We start from the raw sequence: 24,759 nt of genomic DNA, 5'->3' as shown, positions 1-24,759 counted from the left end.
GAAGGTGACCCAACAGAGTGTGGAAACTATAGGACAGTATCTTTGATTTCACATGCAAGCAAGATTCTACTGAAGATTATCCAAAAATGACTAGAACATCACATCAGCAGAGAACTGCCAGAAGTCCAGGCTGAGTTTAGAAGGGGTCGTGGTACTAGGGATATTGTAGCTTATGTCAGATGAATATTGGCTGAAAACAGGGAATACCAGAAGAATGTCTATCTGTGCTTCATTGATTACGCAAAGGCATTTGACTGTGTGGACCATAACAAACTTGGCTGACTCTGAGATAAATGGGAATCCCAGAACGCTTGATAGTGCTAATGGAAAACTTATACTTAGACCAAGAGGCAGTCGTCAGAACAGAGCAGGGAAACACTGCATGGTTCAAAATTGGGAAGGGAGTACGCCAGGAATGTGTCCTGTCTCCGTACCTTTTCAACCTGTATGAAGAACAGATTATCTGGGAGGCTGGGCTCTATGAGGAAAAATGCGGCATCAGGGTTGGTCGAAGATCTATCAACAATCTGCGTTATGCAGATGACACAACCTCTAAATTGAGTACTCCTTTAAATCTCAATCTGATTATGTTTCTCACAGAAAGTTCCTTGTAATTTCTTTGAAGACATCTATATGTCTCTATGTCTCTATCTATATGTTCATGGTGATATTTTCATCTCAAGACCTTTGGTGATTTCACATTTGTGAAATCATTTTTCATATGACTAGTAACATATGCGTGGTTTCATTAGATTAAGATGTTGCTATCTGGTGGTGGTGGTTCTTAAGTGCCTGCAAATTGGAATTGACTTCTAGTTGACCCTCTAGTGGATTTTTAGGCTATAAAAAGCAAGAAAGGAGATTTCCCATTTTTCTCCTCAGGAGCAGTTGGTAGATTCAGACTACTTGCCTTTGGATTGGAAGTGCAACTCCTTACCACTAAGCCACCATTTCGGAGAAAGTATAGTTCTTCCTACACTGCTCTCAGGCTACCAGTGTTCATGTCTGTCACCCATGCCAAATGTATTCCACTCAAATCAACAACTCCACAAGTCACAATCCATTGTAACATCAATTTAGATTTCAAAATGTTATCTAAATTTCATAAATTAAACAATCTTAAATATTGTCAGCTAAATTTCACACAGACTAGGCTCCATGTATGGGAAAATACTTTTCCACCAATAAACTTGAAGTTTTGTTCACCCAAAATACAATAACGGAATAGGCAGAAGTGCCAATTATAAACAACCCTTGACAAAAGAGAAACAGTTGAATGGGGGAAAAGCCACTGTCCCAATTTATTTTCAAATATAACAAAATAAAAATGAGGTTGTGTGCCTTGCCACTGTGATTTAAGGTTTAGTCCTCTGAGGCTTGTGATTTCTTCCTTAGGGCCACTTTTTTTTTTTATTGTCTTGCTTTTAAAAAGTGAAATAAATTTTAACTGAAAAGTTTTAATAGATACTTTCATGTCTGTAGAACTTTGAGAGCCTGTGATTTTATTTTACTTCTCTTTTTTTTAGTCCAAATGAACAGTGTTTCTACTAGTGCACAATTCTCAGAACTTGTGAGTCTCCTGTATATGTTGTAGAGATTCACTAATTTAGGTAACCAGTGAAATCTGACCTACTACCGCTGAGTTGATTCTGTCTCAGAGCAACCGTATAGTACAGAGTACAACTGCCCCAGAGGATTTCCAAAGCTGAAATCATTATGGAAGCAGGCTGCCACATCTTGCGAGACAACTGGTGAATTCTCTGCACTTGATCTTAGCCAAAAGCCTGAGAAGCGATACAACTGGTGAATTCTCTGATATTTTAGTTAGCTACTGAGTTCTGCAATCATTGAACTGCCATATAGTACATTTTGAGGAGACCAAATTCAGTCGAAAATAATTGGGATTCTCTAATAGAGTAAGAATATGAGCTGTACATGTGGAAGGGTGCAGTAAAAGTAATAAACACAAGGTGCTATATGTGTGGAAGGATGGTGAATGTTTGTGTTTAAATATGGAGTTATTCTAAGGAATTGACTTATATAAGTACCATTGATAGCTAAGTAAACCTGACTTTCATAAGGGTAGTAGTCAGCAAGGAAAAATATAAGCACTTTGGACCTCAATCAGTCATTGCAATACAGTTGAAACTGTCACATAGTTGACCTTTTATTGGATTTCCAAGACTGAAAATATCGTGGGAGGAGATTGTCTGTATTTCTCCCACAGAGCCACTGTTTGTTTCAGATTACCAGAGAAGCATCATTTTTGGTTTAGTAGTACAACTCTTTCTACCACCAGAGCTCCCTAAATCTTTTTTGGTTTTCTGTTGCCGCGTAACAAATTCCAACAAGTTTACTGTTTTATGTCATCTTCCAGCTATTTTCTCACAATGTCTACATAAAATATCCAACCCATATTAAGGAAGTGGATCACACAGGAATATTTGTACCATGAAGCAAAAATCACAAGACTATTTAAGAATTCTGTTTACCATTAATTGTGTTTGACACTTCAGACAAAGAAATTAATCCATGTAAAAAGAATAGATTTAGTAAAAGAGACAACTCTTTCTTCCTGTCCTTTGTAAAAAGTAAGACATACACTAAGAAATACTGATAGCCAGAGAAAGAGAACATTTTTTAAGAGATCTGTTGATAGGAATTATTGTCAGTATGTACAGCAAGTACAAAGTCTTTTCCAGAAAGCTGGAGTCCAATGGAAGATTAAGGACCAATGAAGAAATTGAGGGACGGGGAAAAACAAAACCGTTTTCTTGAGATTATCATCATTTTGAGATGATGATTAGTATTTTTTCCTTCTTTTTAAAATTTTATTAATCTTAATGAACATTTACAGAGATTTTGGATTTCCACGCATTCGTTGTTGCACTTTTCTCCCTGCTCACCTCTCCCCACCAGTTCGCTCTTCCTTTTGAAAAGTTAAAGAAAAATTCCTTCATTGGTATACAGGCCCCCCGCCCTAAGTACACTCCACTATGCAACCTTCTTTTTTTTAATGCAGGTTTACTTACAAAGTTTGTATGCATTGTTTTTCACACCAGATAATTAGTCTTTAAAATATGAAATGAATGTTGTTCTTTTTAAATTCTTGTTTTTCAACAATGCTACAAGGAACTCTTCCAGCTATCATTCCTTTTTCATTCAAACATCAAAAAACAGAAAGTATATTTCTACCTTGTGAAAGTTAGACAGCCATCTGCACAAAAATTTACTATAGTCATTAATCAAGAAGCAACAGTTACTACAAAGGAGGAGCAAAGGTTGTAAAGTTCCTAAAGTATCATGATAAAACCATCTGCCTGACAGCACAACACACTCACACACATAAATGAGACTACTGTCATTTGATAGTTTATATCAAGATTATACTATCAGTAATGGCTTAAACAATCAGATCTCTACCTAATAGGTAGATATTGTGTCAGTGTATCAAATAAAGGTTTAAAATGAAGATAAATAATGATTAATTAAGAAGTTCCTTTTTTTTCTGTGTCTAGCTACTTAAAGAATTTAAAGATGAAGACTGGAATATGGGCAATATAGTTCATACCCTCACAAACAGACGCTACCTTGAAAAGTGCATTGCTTATGCTGAGAGCCATGATCAGGTAATTGATGTATCTTAAAAGAGTATATCTAAATATATTATTTATCTGTCTGTCTGTGTTTAGTTTCAAATCTTAATACAAGGACTTATTACTTAATGTACTGATTTTGTATTTGTGACTTTTATAAAAAGGCTTACATTTGGGAAACTATTTAAAATTATGTCATAGAGTGAGAAAGTCCATTCTCAAAATATTATAGCTTGATACTGTGATAGACAGTGGTTAAAACATCAGCTTATTACCAGAAGGTGGGCAATTTGAACCCATCAGCAGCTGCTCCACAGGAGAAAGACATGACAATCTGCTTCCATAAAGATTCCATCATTGAAAATTCAACAGAATAGTTCTGCTAAGAGCTTGAGATGGTAAACAGCTTTAATTTGCTTGGCTTCATAGTCAACACTCTTGGCACCAGCAGCCAGAAAATTAAAAGGCATACTGCATTGGGAAAGTCTGCTGTCAGAGACCTCTCGCAAGTACTGAAGAACAATGTTGTGAGGCTGGAGACTAGAGTACACCTGATACAGAAACATGGACTTTGCAATCACTTGCTATGCATCAGAGAGCTGGACAATGACTAGGGATGATGGTAGGAGAATGAATGCCTTTTAGCTGTAGTGCTGGAGAAGTGTATTGAATATAACATGGACTGCTAAGAGAATGAGCAGATTCATCCTGGAGAGGGTGAAACCAAGCTGCTCCTTGGTGACAAGGATTCTGAAGCTTCATCGGATATACTTTGACATGGAAAGGAGGGACCAGTCCTTGGAGAAAGACATATTCTTGGGAGGGTGGAGGGATAGCCAAGGAGAAGAAGACCCTCAATGAGAAGGATTGATTCAGTGACTGGGGTAATGGGGGTAGGTGCATCAGAGACACTAAGATTGTCACAGGATAGAGCAGGGTTTAGGGCTGTTGTACATAGGGTCCTATGAGTTGCAGGCGACTCGATGGCACATAACAACACCACCTCTGTTCTACAAGGCTGCTATCAGTTGGAGTTGGCTAAAGCCTATTGATATTCATAATTTGATTGATACGGAAAAATTTCTGGAAGCACTATATGTACAAGAGCCAATGGTAATGAAGGAAGAAGTTCAAACCGCACTAAAGTCAGTGGCAAAAAAAAAAAAAAATAAGACCCAGGAATATATCAATTGGCATGTTTTATCTAATAAAGGTGGCTCTGGACGTATTCACCCATCTATGCCATAAAATTTGGAGGACAGCTCCCTGACCAACTGACTGGAAGAGATCCATATTTGTTCCATTTCCCCAAAAAAGTGATCCAACAGAATGTGAACATTGTCTAACAATATCTGTAGCAAACTAGATTATAAAGATGGCACATTGTTCACTGAATATAAGAAAGATTCTAAGCATTTGTTGCAGAAGATCAAATATTATAACTTTCAATATAGATCACATCTAAATATCAAGAAACAAATATTCTCATTCTTTGACCATTTGACACAACCTGATAAATGGAGAGGGTTAAAACTGTCAACAAATTCATCTTACTTGTCTGAATCAACACACTTGGTACCAGCAGTAAAGGAAATGAGGAGATAGATTACATTGGGAAAGCCTGCAGTCAGGTACCCTCCAAATTACAGAGAAGCAACAATATTAGTTTGAAAACTAAGGTGCACCTTATTGTGGCCATAGCCTTTTCAATCACTTCTTTTGCACCTGTGAGTTGGACAAGAAATAACTATGACCAAAGAAAAGTTGATCCCTTTGAATTGGTGTTGAATATCCCATGCACTTTCAAGGGAACAAAGAAATCTCTTGTAGAGAGTACAGCTAGAATGCTTCTTCAAGGCAAAGATCACAAAGCATCACCTCACATACTTGGCCATGTTGTTAGGAGGAGATAGTCTTTGGAAATTGACATCATGTTGGAAGGGTGTAGGGTCAGCAAAGGAGAGGAAGACCCTCAACCAGAGGATTTACACAGCTAAAGGATGTCAGAAATGATGAGGATAGCACAGAATAGGGCCATTTCATTTCTGTTTCTCATAAGGTCAATATTGGTTGTACTCAACCTGATGACACCTAACAACAACAACAACAGCAACAACAACAACATACATATACATTCTGTGCTATCGCACAATCTTGAATGATCCAGAAAGCATCAAAAGAAGATGGAAGGAATACACAGAATCTCTATGCCAAAAAGCATTAGTTGACCCTGAAAAATTCTAGGAATCATATGAACAAAAGCCAGCATTAATGATGAATGAAGTTCATGCTGTACTGTAGGCACCAGCAAAAAGTAAGGCCTCAGAAACTGAGGGGATACCAATTGACACGTTCAACTAACAGACGGAGCTTTGGATGCTCTCAATAGTTTACTCGAGGAAATTTGGAGGATGGCTAACTAGCTGTCTGACTGAAAGAGATCTATTATTTGTCTTCTTTTCCGATAAAGATGATCTAACACAATGTGGAAATTGTCAGAAAATATCATTACTATCACATCCAGGTAAAATATTGAACATCATTCAAGAGTGGCTAGAACAGTACCTGGATAGGGAACAGACTGAAGTTCAAGTGGGACTTAGAAGAGCACACAATACAAGGGATATCATTGCTGATTTACATGAATCCTGGCTGAAAGTAAAAAATACTGGAAGAGTATGTATTTGTACCTTATTGACTATGCAAAGGCATCTAACTGTGTGAATAAAAACAAACTATGGGTAATATAGAGAAGAATGGGAATTCCAGAATGCTTAATTGTGTTCATACAAAACCTACACTTTAGATCAAGAAGCTGTTGTGTGAAGTGAGCAGTGGAATGCTGTATGGTTTAAAATTAAGAAAGGAGTGCATCAGAATTGTATCCTTTCTCAATGCTTATTGAATCTGCATGCAGAGAGGCTTGACACTGTGAGGAAAAATGGCATGAAAAGAATCAGTAGAAGACTCATCAATAGCCTGCATTATGCAGATGATACAATCTAGCTTGTTGAAAGTGAGGAAGACTTGAGGAATTTGCTGCAGCAGATTAATGACTGTAGCCTTTAGTATGAATTACATCTCCATGTCAAAAACCTAAAGAGCTTCATGACAAGACCATCAGTCAACATTATGCTAGATGGAGAACATTATGATAGGTTGAAGTTGTTAACAATTTCAGCACCCTTCAGTCTAGCAATCAGGAAACCAGGAAACATATTGCACTGGGAAAGTCTGCTATCAGCAACCTGTCTGTTATGTTAAAGAGCAATATTACCAGTTTAAAGACTCAGATGCACCTTTCTCAGGCAGTGGTCTTTTCAGTCACATGATATGCATCAGACAGCTGGACAACCAATAAGAATGACAGGAATTGGTGCCTTTGAGTTGTACTGCTGGAGAAGAGTAGTGAATACCCCATGGAGTGTCAAGAAAACAAACAGATTTGTCTTGGAGAGGTTTCAGCCTGAGTGCCTCTGGAAGGCAAAGATAGTGAAATTTGCCTTTCATATTTTAGATTTGTAGGTAGGTAAGGCTATTCATTGGAGAGGGGCATCATGCTTGTAAAAATGTGGAGTCAGCAACGGAGAGGAAGATCCCCATTGATGTGGATTGACATAGTGACTTCAGCAGTGGGCTTGAGTGTTTCAAAGATGAGGGGGATGGAAGGGTTCAGGTTGACTACCTGTAGGGTCGCTATGAGTCATACTTGACTTGAGGGCTCATAACAACAGCATATTTTTATATTCTCTAATAAATATAGGTCTATGGATATCTGTTGGTGTAGCGTTTGGGCCTTCCACTGTAAGCCCAATGGTGATACTTCTTTGATGTTTCAAGTCCATGAGCAGCTCCTCAGGAGAAAAATGAGCAATCTCCTTCCTTGCAATTTATATTCCTGAAAACTCAGTGAAGGGTCAATTGTGATTTGGTTCCAACTCATAGGTAATAAGTAAGTGAGTGGTAGATTAGTATGGATCATATTAATTAAGTTAAGGCTAACAATGAGAAGAAAGGAAATTGCAAAACACTTAATTGTGGTCATGGAAACAGAGCAAGGAAACACATGTTGTTGTTGTTGTTGTTATATGCCATCGAGTCACCAGCAACTCAAAGTGAATCTATGTACAGCCCTAATCCCTGATCTGTCCTGTGCCATCAATCTTATTGTCCCAGTCACTGAGTCAATCCATCTAATCCAGGGTCTTCCTTTCCTGTGCTGTCCCTCCACCCTCCCAAGCATGACATTCCTCACCAAGGACTGGTCCCTCCTTATAAATTATGTCAGACGAAACTACAGAATCTTTGCCTCCAAGGAGCAGCCTGATTTTACCCTGTCTAGGATGAACTTGTTCATTCTTTTAGCAGTCCATGGTATATTCAATACCCTTTTCCAACACCACAGCTTAAAGACATTAATTCTCTATCATCCCTAATCATTGTCTCTTATGCATAGCAAATGATTGCAAAGACCACGGCCTGTATCAGGCACACTTTAGTCTCTAGACTGACATCATTGCTCTTCAGTACTTTGGAGAGGTCTCTGACAGCAGACTTTTCCAAGGCAATTTGTCTTTTCATTTACTGGCTGCTGGTACCAAGGGTGTTGATTGTAGAGCCAAGCAAACTTAAGGTGTTAACAATCTCAGTCTTTTCGCCATCTATCACAATGCTGCCAATGAGCCCAGTAGTGGAAAAAAATCTTTGTTTTCTAGATACTGAGCTTTAATTCATATTGAAGGCTGCAGTCCTTGATCTTCTGCAACAATTGCTTCAGAGCTTCCTCAGTTTGAGCAAGCAAGGTTGTCATCTGCATAACGCAGATTGTTAATGAGTTTTCCTCCAATCCTGATGCCACAATTCTCCTCATAAAGCCCAGCCTACCAGAAAATCTGTTCTGCATATAGATTAAAAAGTTATGGAAGCGCTATATGGTTTAAAATTGAGAAAGGAGTGTATCGGGGTTGTATTTTCTCTCCATAATTATTCAATCTGTATACTGAACAAATTATTCGAGAAGCTGGACTCTATGAAGAATAATGTGGCATAAGTATTAGAGAGAAACTCATCAATAACCTGAATTATGCAGATGACACAACCTTGCATTCTGAAAGTGAGGAAGATTTGAAGCACTTGTTTCAGAAGATCAAGGAATTGAACCTTCAATATGTATTTCATTTCAAAAAAATGTATTACATCTCAATGTCAAGAAAACATTTTTTTTTCACCACAGGAGTGATAGGAAACTTCATGATGGATGGAGAAAAGATTGAAACCATCAACAACTTCATCTTCCTTGGATCCATAATTAACATCCTTAGTACCAAGTCAGAAAATAAGGAGCCATTTGCACTGGAAAAGTCAGCTATTAGGGATCTCTCCAAGTTACTGATGAGCAATGATGTCAGTTTAAGAACTAAGGTTCACCTGAGTTAGGCCATGGTATTTCAGATCACTTTCTGTGCATCTGAGAAATGAACAAAGAATAAGGATGACAGAAGAATTGACACCTTTGAGCTGTGGTGTTGAAGAGCACTGAGTATTCCATATGCTGCTAACAGAATAAACAAATATATTTTGCTCAGAGTGGAGCCAGAGTATGCTTTGGAGGCAAGGATAAGGCTTTGCCTCATTTGGGCATGCTGTTAGAAGAGGATATTCCTTGGAGAGGGCCATGATTCTCAGTCAGACACAGGGTCATCGAAGGAGAGGAAGACCTTCAACCAGGTGGATTGACACAGTGACTGCTGCAGTGGGCTTTAATATGTCAGAAAGTATGAGGATGGCACAGGATATGACAGGCTAGAGATCCGTTCATAGGGTTTCTATGGGTCATACTCAACAGCACCTAACAACAATGACAACCATAAGTACAGTTAGAGTTTAATGCATATGTAGTTTATATATGGTAAACATCTAATTATGTTGATATGTGTGTATGTGTGTGTGTAATAATGTATATGTTATTGTTGTTGCTGTTATGTGCCATCAAGTTGCTTGTGACTCATAGTGACCTTATGTACAATAGCCCTAAACTCTGCTCTGTACTGTCCAAACTGACTGTCTCCAACACTCCCACCCAAATTACCCTAGTCACTGAATCAATCCACTTCCCCTCCTGTGCTGTCCCTCCACCCTCCCAAACATGATGCCCCTCTCTAAGGACCAGTCCCTTCTTGCCTCCAAGGAGCAGCCCAGTTTAACCCTTTCCAGGATGAATCTTTCTATTTTCCTAGCAGTCCATGGTACATCAATACTCTTCTCCAGCACCACAGCTCAAAGGCATCAATTCTCCTTCTGTTCTCCCTAGTCATTGTCCAACTCTCTGACGCATAACAACTGATTGCAAAGGCCATGGCCTGTATCAGATGCACCTTAGTCTCCAGAGTGACACTATTGCTTTTCAATACTTTGGAGAGGTACCTAACAGCAGACATTCCCATGGCAATATGTCTTTTAATTTCCTGGCTACTGGTGCCAAAAGTGTTTATCATGGAGCCAAGCAAACAAAAGCTGTCAATAATCTGAATCTCTTCACTGTCCATCCTGTCAATTGGCTCAGTGGTGAGAGTCTTTGTCTTCTTGATATTGAGCCTCAATCCATATTGAAGGCTGCAGTCTTTGACCCTCTGCAGCAAGCACTTCAGGTCCACCTCAGATTCAGCAAGCAGGGTTGTGTCATCTGCATAAGGCAGATTGTTGATGGATCTTCCACCAATCCTGATGCCACATTTCTCCTCATAGAGCCCAGCCTCTTGGATAATCTGTTCTGCATAAAGGTTGACAAGGTATGGAGATAGGACACATCCCTGGCGTACACCCTTCCCAATTCTGAACCATGCAGTGTTTCTTTGCTCTGTTCTGATGACTGCCTCTTGGTCCAAGATTAGGTTTCACATTAGCACAATCAAGTCTTCTGGGATTCCCATTCTTCTCAGAGTCAGTCAGAGTTTGTTTTGATCCACACAGTCAAAAATCTACGTATAGTCAATGAAGCACAGATATATTATCTGTAAATTATTTTTAAATAATATCTTATTCTTTCAAAATGAATGAAATAGAAGTAGAGTAAGTTATTTTAAAGTTGAATTTAATGTTCTCAAAATTAAAACAAATAACTCATTTCAGTTTTGTGATTAGATTTTACAAAATAAAAATAAAGAACAGTGCTGAAAATAAGTCAATCATGTTCTTAGGTCTTTTAAAGGCTTTTTTTGTATAGACTGTAACTATTGTAAAATATAGGGGTTTAATATTAATTCACGTCTTTCCTCTATTATTTGACATTCTTGTGAATCATACATTATCTAGCAAAAGTCATAACTCTTTATTACCCCTTATTTGTATGTATCACTAATGATTGTTATTTCTTTAGGCACTTGTGGGTGATAAGTCCCTGGCATTCTGGATGATGGATGCAGAAATGTACACAAACATGAGCGTGATGGCTCCTCTTACTCCAGTCATTGATCGTGGAATACAGCTTCATAAAATGATTCGACTCATTACCCATGGACTCGGAGGTGAAGGGTATCTCAATTTTATGGGTAAGTATGAGTTTAACACACATCCCGTCTATGTTTTAAAATGTTAATTAGTATTATTTGTGATAAAAGTCATACACTATGTTTTGATTTGGCTTCAGATTTAATGTATAAAATTGTACTTTGTTTCTATACTGGGCAAATATTGACTAAAAAAAGTAAATAACTAATGTAAAAATATAGTCTGAAAGCTAATATTTTACTTAATAGTCTTAACTAATTTTAAAATTTTTAATTACTTACGATTCTGGTAATGTTTTGAGATTTTTGTTATTCTAGTGGTTAAACATGAAATATAATAATAAAAATACACTATCTTGTAGGAATATGCAAGTAAATATTATTGATTAGAATTAGAAAAAACTAAAAAAATTAGAAAAAACTTCTTTAAAGTGATTGTGAACAAATATTCTTTTTTTATTGAAATGAAACTGAGTCCCAGAGCTACAAATATTATTTTTAAAAATCTGATAAAATATGAATATTTAATAATAATTATAATAATTAACTAATTTTTCTGCTTTACATTTCAATCTTAGTTTTAGAAAATTTCACCTGCTTACAGAGAGAATATCAAAAAATACAGAAAGAAAGCTAATGTGTCCACAGTTAAATCCTTTGAGCTTTAAAGTAATTTATTTCTATCTCTAAGTTTTCATTGGTCCGTTTGGACTTTTAAGTTCTCTAAAAACTCTGTTGTTTGCTGTCCTCTATTAGAAAGTCAAGTCCTATACGTGTTTAACTTGGTTTTTTCCCAGACTTCTCAATTTCATTAAAATGTGTTACAATCTCAGACTGTCAGAAAGTGACCTCATGACTACTAGGAAATTGACTAGCAAGTACCACACTATATTTCTTATGTGAGCTTAGCATGTATTGGCTCTATGAATCAGTCTTATTTCTATTATGCTGAGTGAAATAATTTAAAAATTGAAAAAAAATATTGTGGAAGACAATTTTTCTAAAAAGCTAGAGAAAGAAAGAATAGTTCAAGTGTGGTTGCCAGAGAGGAAAAGAGGGGGACTAGGAAATTAATTAATAGCTAATAAATATTTATTAAGTTGATGATGGGAAAGAATATAGAATGAATGAATGATCAGATATTGTGTATATTGTAATTGATCTTGTGGAACAAAATGTGCATTATTAATTTTAAAAAACAACATGCTTCATAAACTTTCATCCAAAGAATAATAATAAAGCAGTTGGTCCAGTCTGACTCAGTAAGCATCATTCTCAAATATGGTACACCCAACAAAGACACGGCTGATCAATGTATTAAATTTTAAGTCACCTTGAAAAACTTTTCTAATCAATTTGAAAGAAAGCAAACTATAAAGCTTTGCATACGGCTATGTTGCAACAGTGGGAAAAAGATAAATTCATAAATATCAAACCAAACCTGTTGAAGCAGAGTCAGAAGACAGAAGACAGAATAGAACTGTTCCATACTGATACTTAGACTAGAATCTCAATGGAAACATACTTCCAGGTCTACACACTTCCTCCACCAAGCAGCTAATAGGTTCGAATCCTTGTCTTTACATAACTATGAATTATAGGATGATAGAAAGAAACTTGAATAAAGGCTAGTGATGTAACAGATTACTTGTTAGGCTGATAACAAACAAACCATCAATCATTCTATGTAAGTGAGATGAAGCAGTCTCCTCCTATCAATAATTACAACCTCATAATAAAGTCTACAAGAACCTAAGTTTCACCTTGAATCCATCCCACCTAAATTTAAAGAACATCTCAGGAACAGATTAGAGATCTTGAACACAAATGAATGAAAATAAAGTGAACTGTGGGAGGATATCATATTGTATAAAACCATTATTGTAGAATAAGAAGATGGATCCAAGAGGTGTGGGAGAAGCTGGAAACAGAGGGATGAGGATGTGCAGGGGGTGGGGTGGAGGGATTAATCATGAGGTTGTACAATTTGTTGGGTGTGGGGATGAGGAAAATGGAAAGAATTTGTTCTTGAAAACATTGTACTCAAATTTTGTAAATAAACTAGTAGAATTTTTTTTTAAAAATGAGCCAAACACCTGGAAAGAATTTTCACGAAGATATATGGATGGTCTACTGGCACATGAAGAAATGGTCAAAACATTGGCAATAAGAGAGATGCAAATCAAACCCTCAATGAGATACAATCTCATCCCAGCAGCAGTGGCAAAGTTTAAGAGGGCAGTAAGCAGTAAATGTTGGAGAGGATGTGGAGAGATTGGAACTTTCATACACTGTTTGTGGAATTATTAAATGGCACAACTGCTCTGGAAGTTAGTTGGGCATTTTATAAAAAAGCTGAACATAGAAATTCCATATGACCCAGGTATTCCACTGCTGGGGACATACTCCAAGGAAAATAGAACTGAGATATGAACGAAGATTTGTACACCAGTGTCCAAAGCAGCATTATTCACAACAACAAGAAAATGGGGAAAGCCCAAATGTCCATCAACAAATGAATGGATTGAGAAATTGTCCTACATTTACATGATGCAATACTATGCAGCACTCAGGAGCAACTATTTTGAAAAATAATATATAATATGAAAAAGTCTAGAGATCACTATCTTGCATGAAGTAACTTAGTCTCATAAGGACAAATACTGCCTAAAATCATAAGACCTTTGTTGTAAAAATGGGACAACTAATAAGATATGTACAAAAGTCCAAACATGGAAGAGGAGGAGGTAGGTAACTGAGGGTGGGTAAGAGGGGAATCACGAAATTACAATGTTTGAGGGGCAGAAGGAAAAAGGGAGAAGGAATTAGAAAAAGTCCAGTGGGGACATGAAAAGGCATCATAATAGTGGTCATAGATCAGTAATTTTATAAAACATAATGTATGGGAATGATAAACATGATGTAAATAAAGGAATGAGGGAAATACAAGGTATATGAATGAAACACATTGTATACAAATTTTTCATGGAAAGCACTATAAAATATTTTTTAAAAAGAATATTATTTATGAAGAATGTAAAAGGTCATTATAAAGATGGAGGAGGAAGAAAAGACCAAGATATCAGAAGAGACTCTGAATATTGCCTAGAGTGCTGAGAAGTCAAAGCAAAGGGAAGAAATCAAGAAATTAAGGAGCCAAACAGATTTCAAAGGGCAGCTTTGTAATACAAAGCAAAGTATTATAATGAAATATGCAAAGGGCTGGAATAGAAAAATCAAAATGGATGAACTCCCTAGCAGTTCTTAAAGTGAAGGAACTGATGAACAAATTTGTCCCAGTTACGGTACTTAAGTGTGCTGTGGGCAATGTATTCAATGATCCAGGAAGCTTCAAAAGGAGATGGAAGAAGTGCACAGAGACACTACACCAGAAAGATTTGGCTGACATAGAAGAATTTCATGAAAAAACATAGTCATGAGACAATGGTAATGAAGGAGAAAGTTCAAGCTGCTCTGAAGAAAGTGACAAAAAATAAGGCCCCAGGATTTGATGGCATACCAATTCTAGCAGTGAAATAGCTAAGTCACATGGCATTTCTATGATCAGCTTTTTGAGGAAATCCCAAACTGCCTTCCAGAGTAGTTGTGCCATTATACAATCCCACCAACAGTGCATGAGCATTCCTATACTTCCATATCCTCTGGTATTTATAGCTTGCCATCCAGTTAAATATTGCCACTGCTACTTGGGTGAGATGATATCTCATTATGGTTTGATTTCTTGGGTTTTTTGTTTTGTTTTAATTTTTATTTTGTATTGGTTTGCTTACAAAGTTTGTATACTTTATGTTTGCACTATTCTTCATTCACATTGTGTTTCATATATAATTTCCATTCATTATATTTTAAAAAAATTAATCACCATCAGTTTATGCCCCTATCACATTCCAGATTCCCACTGGATCTTTCACCTCATTAGAAAAAGTGTTTGATGCACACAGAACTTAATCTTTAGAAGGTCCCATTTACCCTCTCTCTCTATCCACCAAATTGTACAACTTTGTGTTTTTGTCCCTACCCATCCTCACTCTTCTGCTCCTACACTTTCCCCCACTGGATCCCTATAAATGTTTACTATTTATCTTTTTATTTTTACAATAATGATTTTATGCAGTATTTGTCCATATGAGACATAGTTCACTCAACATAATGCTTTCCAGTATCTCCCAAGTAATGTAGTATTTTTTTTTAGTCATTGCTTATAAGTGCTGCATGTATTCCATTGTGTGAATTTACCACAGTTTCTCAATCTATTTTGTTGTGGTTGGACATTTGGGCTGTCTCCCTGTTCTTCCAATGGTGAATAATGCTTCTATGAACATTGGTGTACAAACGGGAGAGAATAAAACAGATGAATGGGACCTTATAAAGATTAAATCACTGTATCAAAACTTTTTTCCAATAGAGTGAAAATATTTGTATCTCACTTATTGCCAGTGATTATAATAATTTTTCCATGTGTCTGTTTGCCATCTGAATGTCTTCCTTTATGAAAATTCTTCCCCTGTGTTTTGACATTTTGTGATGGGTTATCTATCCTTTTTATTGTGGAGGCCTTGTCGTACTCTGTAAACTTTTTTCATGAGTCCTCTGTCTTAGGCTGTTATTGCCAAATGTCTTTTTTTCCTGTATTTAGGTTTTCTTTTGACCCCATTAGAAAAAAGTGTTTGATGCACAGAGAAGTTTAATCTTTAGAAGATATCATTTGTCAATGTTATCCTCCGGTTATACATTTGTGGCTGTATTTACCAAATATATGATATATATTTATAGTAGAAATATATACTACAAACTACGGCTTCTAAGTTTGATCTCATTTTATTTCAGAGGATCTTTGTAGTTTTGAGGTTAACCTAAGTCTCTGATCTACCTTGCATTGATTTCTGTGTATTAGGTGAGAAGTCCAGCTTTTCCAGCAAAATAATGGGCGGGGGGGAAATGCTCATTAGATATATTTTGTTTCCTTTTCAAATACCAGTTAACCTTGTTGTTGTTGTTATGTGCCATCGAGTCGCTTGAGACTCATAGCGACCCTATGTAAAACAGCCCTAAACTCTGCTCTGTCCTGTGACAATCGCACTGTCTCTGACACTCCCATCCCAATTATCCCAGTCACTGAATCAATCCACCTCATAGAGGGCCTTCCCCTCCTGCGCTGTCCCTCCACCCTCCCAAGCATGATGTCCTTCTCCAAGGGCCGGTCTCTCCTCACAACATGTCCAAAGTATGTTAGACGGAGCCTCAGAATCCTTGCCTCCAAGGAGCCACCCGCTTTAACCCTTTCCAGGATGAATCTGTTTGTTTTCCTAGCAGTCCATGGTATTCTTAATACTCTTCTCCAGCACCACAGCTCAAAGGCATCAATTCTCCTTCTATCGTGCTTGGTCATTGTCCAATCCTCTGATGCATAACAAGAGATTACGAAGACCATGGCCTGTATCAGATGCACATTAGTCTCCAGGGAGACACCATTGCTCTTCAGTACTTTGGAGAGGTCCCTAACAGCAGACTTTCCCATGGCAATGCGCCTTTTGATTTCCTGGCTGCTGGTGCCAATACTGTTGACTGTGGAGCCAAGCAAACTAAAGCTGTGTACAATCTCAATCTCTTCACCATCCATCCTGATGCTGCCAATTGGTCCAGTGGTGAGAATCTTTGTCTTCTTGACATTGAGCCTCAATCCATATTGGAGTCTGTAGTCCTTGACTCTCTGCAGCAAGTGCTTCACTAATGAGTGAAGGCCAGATGAGTTAACCTTAGGTAAATGTATTACTTAATTTCTGTGTTCTCAATTCCTTTCAATTTTTCTATGACTCTGTTATTTTATCAATATCATGTTGTTTTGGTTTCTATGGCTGTGCAGTAGGTTTTGAAACCAGGGTGTGCTATATCTTCTGCTTTTTTTTTTTATTTTTCATAACTGTTTTGCTTACTCTGGGTCTCTTTTCTTTCCAGATAAACTTGCCAATTCCCTTTTCGATCTTTTTAAAAAATGAGTTTGGTATCTGTATTGAAATTCCATTGAAGATGTAGATTGTTTTTGGGTAGTATTTTCATTTTCACTATGTTGTGTCTTCCTATCAGTCAACAGGGAATATTTGTTTCCATTTTCTTATGGTTTATTACCATAGTGTTTTGTAGTTTTCTTTAAAGATATCATCTCTGTTCTAACACCTGTAGAATAAAACAAAATTATCTTAGAAGGCCTTACAGAATTTTCTTAGAAGAGTAATTTTATGAACTTTAAAATATGTCATGTGAAATGAAAGCATTAAAGCCATTCCAAAAAGAGTTTTTAAATAATCTATTTATAAAGATAATGATTTAGCCCTTTAAAAAAGATCAAGGAATGTTATCTCTGGCTTATAATATTTAATCTAGAGAGAATTTTTGTGGTATGGTATGGTATGGTATGGTATGGTATGGTATGGTATGGTATGGTTTGGTTTGATTTGGTTTGATTATGGAGGGAACTCTGGTGACCTAGTAGGTAAAGAGTTGTGCTTTAAACTGAAAGGTAGACAGTTCAAATCCATCTGTTTTTAATCAGGAGAAACCTCTTCTCATGCATGTTACAGCCATTGAAAACCCTTTAGAGGGTTAGCAATGGGTAGCTTTTGACTTTAAACAAACATGTTTATTTATTTTTCATAGAGAAGTAAAAATCTGTAGCTAAAATATATATATGTCCTAAAATATATTTTTATGCTAAAACTATATAAATACAAGACTCCTTCAGTTTAATGTGGATAGTCCCCAGTATTTTTATGAAACAGTATTTGTATGTCTAATGTTATTGTTGTTATTGTTGTGTACTACTGAGTTGAAACTGAGCCATAGCTGACCTGCCAGAGGGTTTTCAGAGACAGGTAAGCTCATGGGAGGAGATTCCATTCTCCTTCTCCCATGAAAGAGCTGGTGGATTTGAACTATCTTCAGGATATCTGATATGATTTTTTTTAAACCCCAATGCTGGCCAATGAGATGTTAAGTTCAAATTAAAGGAATAAAGTTCCCAAGAAAAATAATATCTAAGACTGGCTATAAGTGTTAACTGTTGTGATACAATATCATCAGCACAGTACCACCAGGTATCTTAACCAATTTTCTGAAACTATTCTCTGGAAGTTGATCACTGTTATTTTGTTTTGTTTTGTTTTGTTTTTTGAGGTGGTTTTTTGGTTTGTTTTCTTGAAGAGAAAAGTATAGACAACTAAAGCATTGAATGAATTATAATTCATATATTTCTGGAAATATATTAATATTATTTTAAGGATACACATTTAATGTCTTCAATTTTAGAAATATGGCAACACATCAAACATTTTATTATTTCTATAAGCACATTTTGAATGAAGGCTGTAAATTCACTATAATTGTAATATCAAATACAATTTTTAGGTTATTATTTGCAATTATAGTGACAGAATTTTTATGTTTTATTTTTACTCTTGTCCTTAAAATAAGTCATATGCTCTGATGGTTAACTATATAACATCTCTTCATTCGTTCATTTCAGTATTTTATCTAAAATTATTTTTAGCATAGTCTTCTCAATCACTTACTATGCATCTGAGAGCTGGATAATGAATAATTAGGTCAAAAAAAGAATTGATGCCTTTTTGCTGTGGAGTTGGAGAAGAGCAGTGAACATCCCATGGATGGCCAAAAGAACAAACAGATATGTCTTAGAGAAGGTGCAGCCATAGTGCTCTTTGGAGACAAAGAATGATGAGGCTTCACCTCACATACTTTGAGCATGTTGTTAGAAGGGGCTATTCCTTGGAGAATGGCATAAGGCTAGGAAGGATGGTGGGTCAGTGAAGGGGAGGAAGACCCTCAACCAGGTGGATTGACACAGTGTCACTGAGTAGCTTGGCGACTACTCAAGATAAAACAGGGTTCAGATATTTTGTTCATAAGGTCGCTATGGGCTGTACTTGACTCCATGGCACCCAGCAACAACATCCTTTCACTATGAGTCATCAAGCTACTCAATGACACCTAGCAACGTCTTTTCTATCATCAGTGCCAGCAGCAATCTCTAAATTGATGGTTATAATTTTCATCATAAGCAATGTTTTATGAATTCCATTATTTATCTTTAATTTAGAATGGCTTTATTTTTTTCCATTTCCCCATCATGTGATTGTCCTGCTTGAAAATCGTGTATGACTCTTGTATCTTCTCCTTGTCCTGTCAGCCTTTCATGAATCGTTCCCCATAAGTTTCTTCCTTTATCTATTTTGGCCACATGAAGCTTTTTTCAGTTCATTACATGTTCCAACCTTTTCTCCTCTAAACTGTGTGAACGTTAGCTTTCCCTGCACCTTGAATCATCCATTCAAACATCCTTTCTTTCCTAGACCAAATTCCATCATATTTAAACTTAATTTCCATTAGGAAGCACTGGCAGAAGCTTCAAAGTTAGGCTAGTTTTCTCTAATTAGTATTTTTATAGCGCCCTGCATTTAACCTTTCATGGCACTCAGCACAATTATATTTACAAAACTATTAAATACATAACTCCCTTGATAAATTTAAAACTCATTGAAAATAAAGGTTGTGTGCATGTTATTGAGCCTTATATCTCCAGCGACTAGCACACTATCAAATATTACGCAAGAATTTTGTTTGTATGTGTGCACACATGTACATTTATAGAGACATCATTAGCTTATAATTTTCTTTTATAATTAGCTTCTTTGCTAAAACTATAACTTAAAGTTTTAAAGAAAAATATTTATTTCAAATCATACATGAAATGAATATATAAAAAGAACTGTTTAAGAAAGTTTTCCAGTACTCAAATACAGTCTAGTCTATGAATGTTTCAAAGATTTTTAAACTTTATTAAATTTATTTTCTGGATTTCTTTGTTTTCTTTCATGGCAGAAAGAGTTAAAACAATAAAGTAGCAATAGGACAATTTTTTATGATTTCTGCTAAATAATTTTACAGAATAACATTTTACTTGTGAGGAATTTAATGATGTGTTTTGTTTATTAGCTGTCATTAAGGTCAGTAAGACTTTTCTCAGAAATATACCCATTTGGCTATTTTTATTGATTTCTTTTGTTTCATACATTATTCCTTTTTAAAGTTATTTTTCTTTGATAAAGAAGGAAAATTGTGCATGTGTGTGTGTGTGTGTGTGTGTGTGTAGTTGCTATGGATCATAGCATATACATAGCCAGTGGATTTTCAGAGCCTACAAATTACTTAGGAAGAGATTGCTCCTTTTTCTCCCATAGGGCAGCCGGTGGATTCATCCCATCTTTCTTTGTTTGACAGAATAACTCCCTACTCACTAGAATACAAGATCTCCCTGGGCAAATGTGTTGTTCTTGAAATGTGCTATTGAATTTACTGTGATTATTGCAAACCTATAAAGAAGGAATCTGAAAAAAATGTCTGATCCTGTGCCTTCCTCATTATCTCTAATACATTTGAATGCATTGCTACATACAGTCACTGAATCACTCAATATTGTTGAATATCTTCTCTTGTACTGACTACCTTTCCAAGCATGATGTCTTTTTCCAAGGACTAGCCCCTCCTAACAACATGTGCAAAGTATGTGAAACAAAGCTTCACTATCATTGCTTCTAGGGAGCACCACCCTAGGCAAATGTAAGTTATCGATATTCTTATGTGCCTTTTTGTTCTACTAGGTGGTTTTGTGAAAGAATCAATGAGAAATCAATTCTTAAATTAATTTTATAAATTTTATTTCTTTTTGTTGTTCTTTGATGTAAAAAATATATACAACAAAGCATACAATTGAATGACATTGAAAATACTTAACAAATGGTACAGCAATTCTCAACTCTTTTTCAACTTACGTCACCCCCATTAATGGAAATTCTCTACTCCCTAAGGTTCCTAGCTAGTTAGTCTTATAGGTTGTTGTCAATTTGAGCCAATATTTTTGTTCTTATGTTCTGTGTCTCATTGCAACTCCATGAACAACAGATCTGAGCCTTGTCTTATCCTGTGCCATCTTTATCATCTCTGACACACTTGAGCCCTTTGCTGCAGTAATTGTACCAATCCATCCCATTGAGGGTCCTCCCCCCGCTCCCTTTTAAATATAATATCTCCCTCCAGTGACTAAGGAAGATAAAAGAAGACAATGACTAAGGAGGATAGAATGAGAATTTATGCCTTTAAGCTGTGGTGCTGGAGAAGAGTATTGAGGGTACCATAGACTGCTAGGAAAACAAACAGATTCATCCTGCAAAGGGTTAAACTGGGCAGCTCCCTGGAGGCAAGGATTCTGAGGCTCTGTCTAGCATACTTTGGACGTGTTGTAAGGAGGGACCCGTCCTTAGAGAGGGACATCATGCTTGGTAGGGTGGAGGGACGGCGCAGGAGGGAAAGGCCCTCTATGAGGGGTAATTGGGATGGGTGTATCAGAGACAGTGCGATTGGCACAGGACGGAACAGAGTTTAGGGCTGTTGTACATAGAGTTGCTATAAGTCGCAAGCGACTCAACGGCACATAACAACAATAACAACATCTCTCTCCAAGAAATGTCCTGCCCTAGTAACATGTAGAATAACTTGTAAAAATATTTGAGCCAAGTTTCTCCATCTTTGCCTCTATGGCGTATACTGGCAATACTTTCCCCAAGATGTATCTAGTTGTTGTCTTTGCAGTGTGTGGAATATTCAGTGTTCTTTTCCAACATTATGACTCAAAGACATCAATTTTTCATCTGTCAACCTTGATAATTGTCCAGCCCTCAGATGCATAGCAAGTGATTGGAAAGACCATCACCTGAATCAGGCAACCTAGCCTTCAAACCAATCCGATTGCCTCTCAGTAATTTGGCGAGGTCCCTGACAATGGACTTGTTCAATGTAATATGTCTCCTCATCTCCTGACTGCTGGAACCAAGTGTGTTGATTGGGGATCCAAGTAAAATAAAATCATTGACAGTTTCAATCTCTTCTCCATCAATGATGACATTGCCTATTATCTAGTGCTGAGAATTTTTTTTATTGATTCTGAAATATAACTCATATTAAAGGTTGTATCCTTTGATCTTCTGCAGCAAGCATTTCAAGTCTTCCTCACTTTTAGCAGTAATCATAACTGAAGACTGGAATGCAAAGGGAAATAATGGAAATAATGAAGAAGACATTGTAATCTGAAAGTACAGACTTCATGACATAAACTAGCGTGTTGTCAAATATTGTATGTTCAAAGATTTATTCATTGCAAATATATTTTTATAAAAACATGAACAGTGATTTTACACATGAACCTCATCAGATGGACTACATAAAAATTAAGTGACTATGTCTTTGCAAGGAATCTTTGGAGAGGCTCATTATCAGCAGTGAATACCAGATAAAGGGCTGGCTGTTAAACAGACCATCCATTATTCATATGCAAGGTTTAATGTCAGTCTAGAGACTAAAATATGCCTGATTCAGGCCATGGTCTTCTCAATTACTTGCTATATATCAGAGAGCTGGACAAAGACTAAGGATGATAAGAAACTAGTTGATGCTTTTGTGGTACTAGAAAAAAGTATTGAGCATACCATAGACCTCCAAGAGAACAAAGAAGGTCTGTCTTGGAAAGAATGAAACCAAGTTTCTCCTTGGAGGCTAGGATTTTGAAACTCTGCTTCCATACTTTGCACACCTCGCAAGGAGGTCCTTGGAAAAGGATATTGTGCTAGGGTGGATGAAAGTGAAATAAGAGAAGACCCTAGATGAGATAGATTGACACAGTAATAAAGGTAATGGATGTAGGTGCATCAGAGAGAGTGAGATTAGCTCAGGAAAGGGCAGGCTTCCGATCTGTACATAGGGTTGCTATGAGTCGCAGGCAACTAGATGGCACCTAACAACAAGTACAAGTTTAGGCTGAAGAAACTAAAACATATCCACAAGAACCAAAATATGATACTGAGTTTATCCTACCTCAATTTAAATACTATCTTAAGAATAGATTTGCAGCATTGAATACAATGATCAAAGACCAGATCTTGTAACTTAGTACTAAGGAATTGCATTGCCCACTAAAAGGTATATGGTTCAAATCTGCCTGTTGCTCTATGGGATAAAGATGGTCAGTCAGCTTCCATGAAATTTACTACCTCTGAAAATCTGTGGGAAGGTCAGCTACAGGACATTTTAGACTTAGCATACTCAATAGCAATATGGTTGTGTGTGTGTTTGAGTGTGTGTATTTGATTCTGGAATTTATAATAAATATTAAAGTGAGGAATTTAATATTGTTTTAAGGTATATTGCTATAATTTCTAAAGTACTCTTGTATGTATCACTTTACTTAATCCTCTTTTTGCTTTTCTGATATTTCACATTATTTCAAAAGGAACTTGATATGAAAATTTGAAGTGTACACTTAGTAGTTGCTCCAAGTACCATTTCACTTAAGCTGAAACTCAGATTAGAAAGGAATGCCTAATTATTTTCTTCTTTGATGAGTAAGCAAGTCTCTTACTTAGTAACTTCAAAAATATCTTTAAAAACATTTGTTTCAGGCACTGCAATCTTTGTTAGTATTATGGTTTTTGTTTGCAAGGAAGTTTGGGTTTTGGGTGGGTTTTTCTTTATTCATTTTACCCTCATTTGACTTCATTTTCTTTGTTTCATTATTTGAGTGTATAGTGACCTCAATCATTTTTGCCCTTCATTGCTGTCATAATCATACTCACTCTTTCAAGAAGTCTTTCAACCAAAAGAACAATGATTCTTGCAACGGAAGATTGGTTTTCTCAGTTGAAATCTTTTTCTTTCTCTTAGGGATTGTAGTGTTATAGAAGAGCACTTTCAAAATGAGCACACCTTTATCAGATTTAAATTTTAATGCGGAGGATGTCTCAAAACATAAATGATTCAGATTTTTTCATTAAAAAATCCTGAACTAGCAGAGTTAAACAGAACTTGCAGTTTTTCACAACAATAGTGTGGCACAATAGTTTAGAGTACTGGAAATTGAGGCTGTAATCATATGACACATCTTTCCAGTGGCATCTGATGTTAATGCCCAAGTTAAAATATTGGAAGAAATTTGGAAACAACTGAACTCGATTTGTTTATCATCCACTCATTCAAATTAAGCTTCTTGTGTCCATCTCTACACTTTTCACTCTCCAACAGACAGATGGAAAATAAGCAGCAAAGTGAACAATGAGCTGTTTGTGGAGATAATATTAAGGGTAATGAATCTAAGAGATCAAGCTCAGGGGATTGTATCTATCTATCTTGCAAACTTAAATTTACCTTTTTTTAATAAGGGAACTTTGATGGCCTCATGTATAAGGAGTTACACAGCCAGTCCAAATGCAGACAGTTTGGATTCCCAGCTTCTCCACAGGAAAAAGATAGGCAATCTCCTCTGGCTTAATTTATAAATTCTAAAAACTCACTGGAGCATGAGATATGTCAGCCCCTACTTGAAAACCATGAGGTTTACTTTACCTTTCAAAATATTATGTTGCTATTGGGAAGAAAGATGATCAGTCTCCTCCCCTAGCATTTAAAGTTTCTCAAAACTTATTAGGGAGTCAGCTGTATGTTGGTTCCCATAGCTGATGTCACATGAAAACAACATTTCTTGTTAATATAGACTTCAGTTTAGAAGGGGTCGTGGA

The 24,759-nt window shown here is 36.5% G+C and overlaps 1 protein-coding gene across 1 annotated transcript in view; it reads left to right on the top strand.

Moving 5' to 3' along the window:
* The window catches only part of GBE1 (glucan (1,4-alpha-), branching enzyme 1), a 480,806-nt gene that overhangs the window by 323,266 nt on the left and 132,781 nt on the right, over positions 1-24,759 (top strand). The window contains exons 11-12 of the mRNA XM_006884483.1: positions 3,519-3,629; positions 10,972-11,143. Of these exons, the coding sequence (XP_006884545.1) occupies positions 3,519-3,629; positions 10,972-11,143 (283 nt within the window). The remainder of the gene's footprint in view (positions 1-3,518; positions 3,630-10,971; positions 11,144-24,759) is intronic.

Source organism: Elephantulus edwardii, unplaced genomic scaffold, assembly GCF_000299155.1.
Source record: "Elephantulus edwardii isolate Elephantulus edwardi_28Jun2011 unplaced genomic scaffold, EleEdw1.0 scaffold00034, whole genome shotgun sequence".
Classification (NCBI taxonomy): domain Eukaryota; kingdom Metazoa; phylum Chordata; class Mammalia; order Macroscelidea; family Macroscelididae; genus Elephantulus; species Elephantulus edwardii.
The sequence above is the reverse complement of the archived record's forward strand: the minus strand, read 5'-3'. Positions and strand labels throughout refer to the sequence as shown.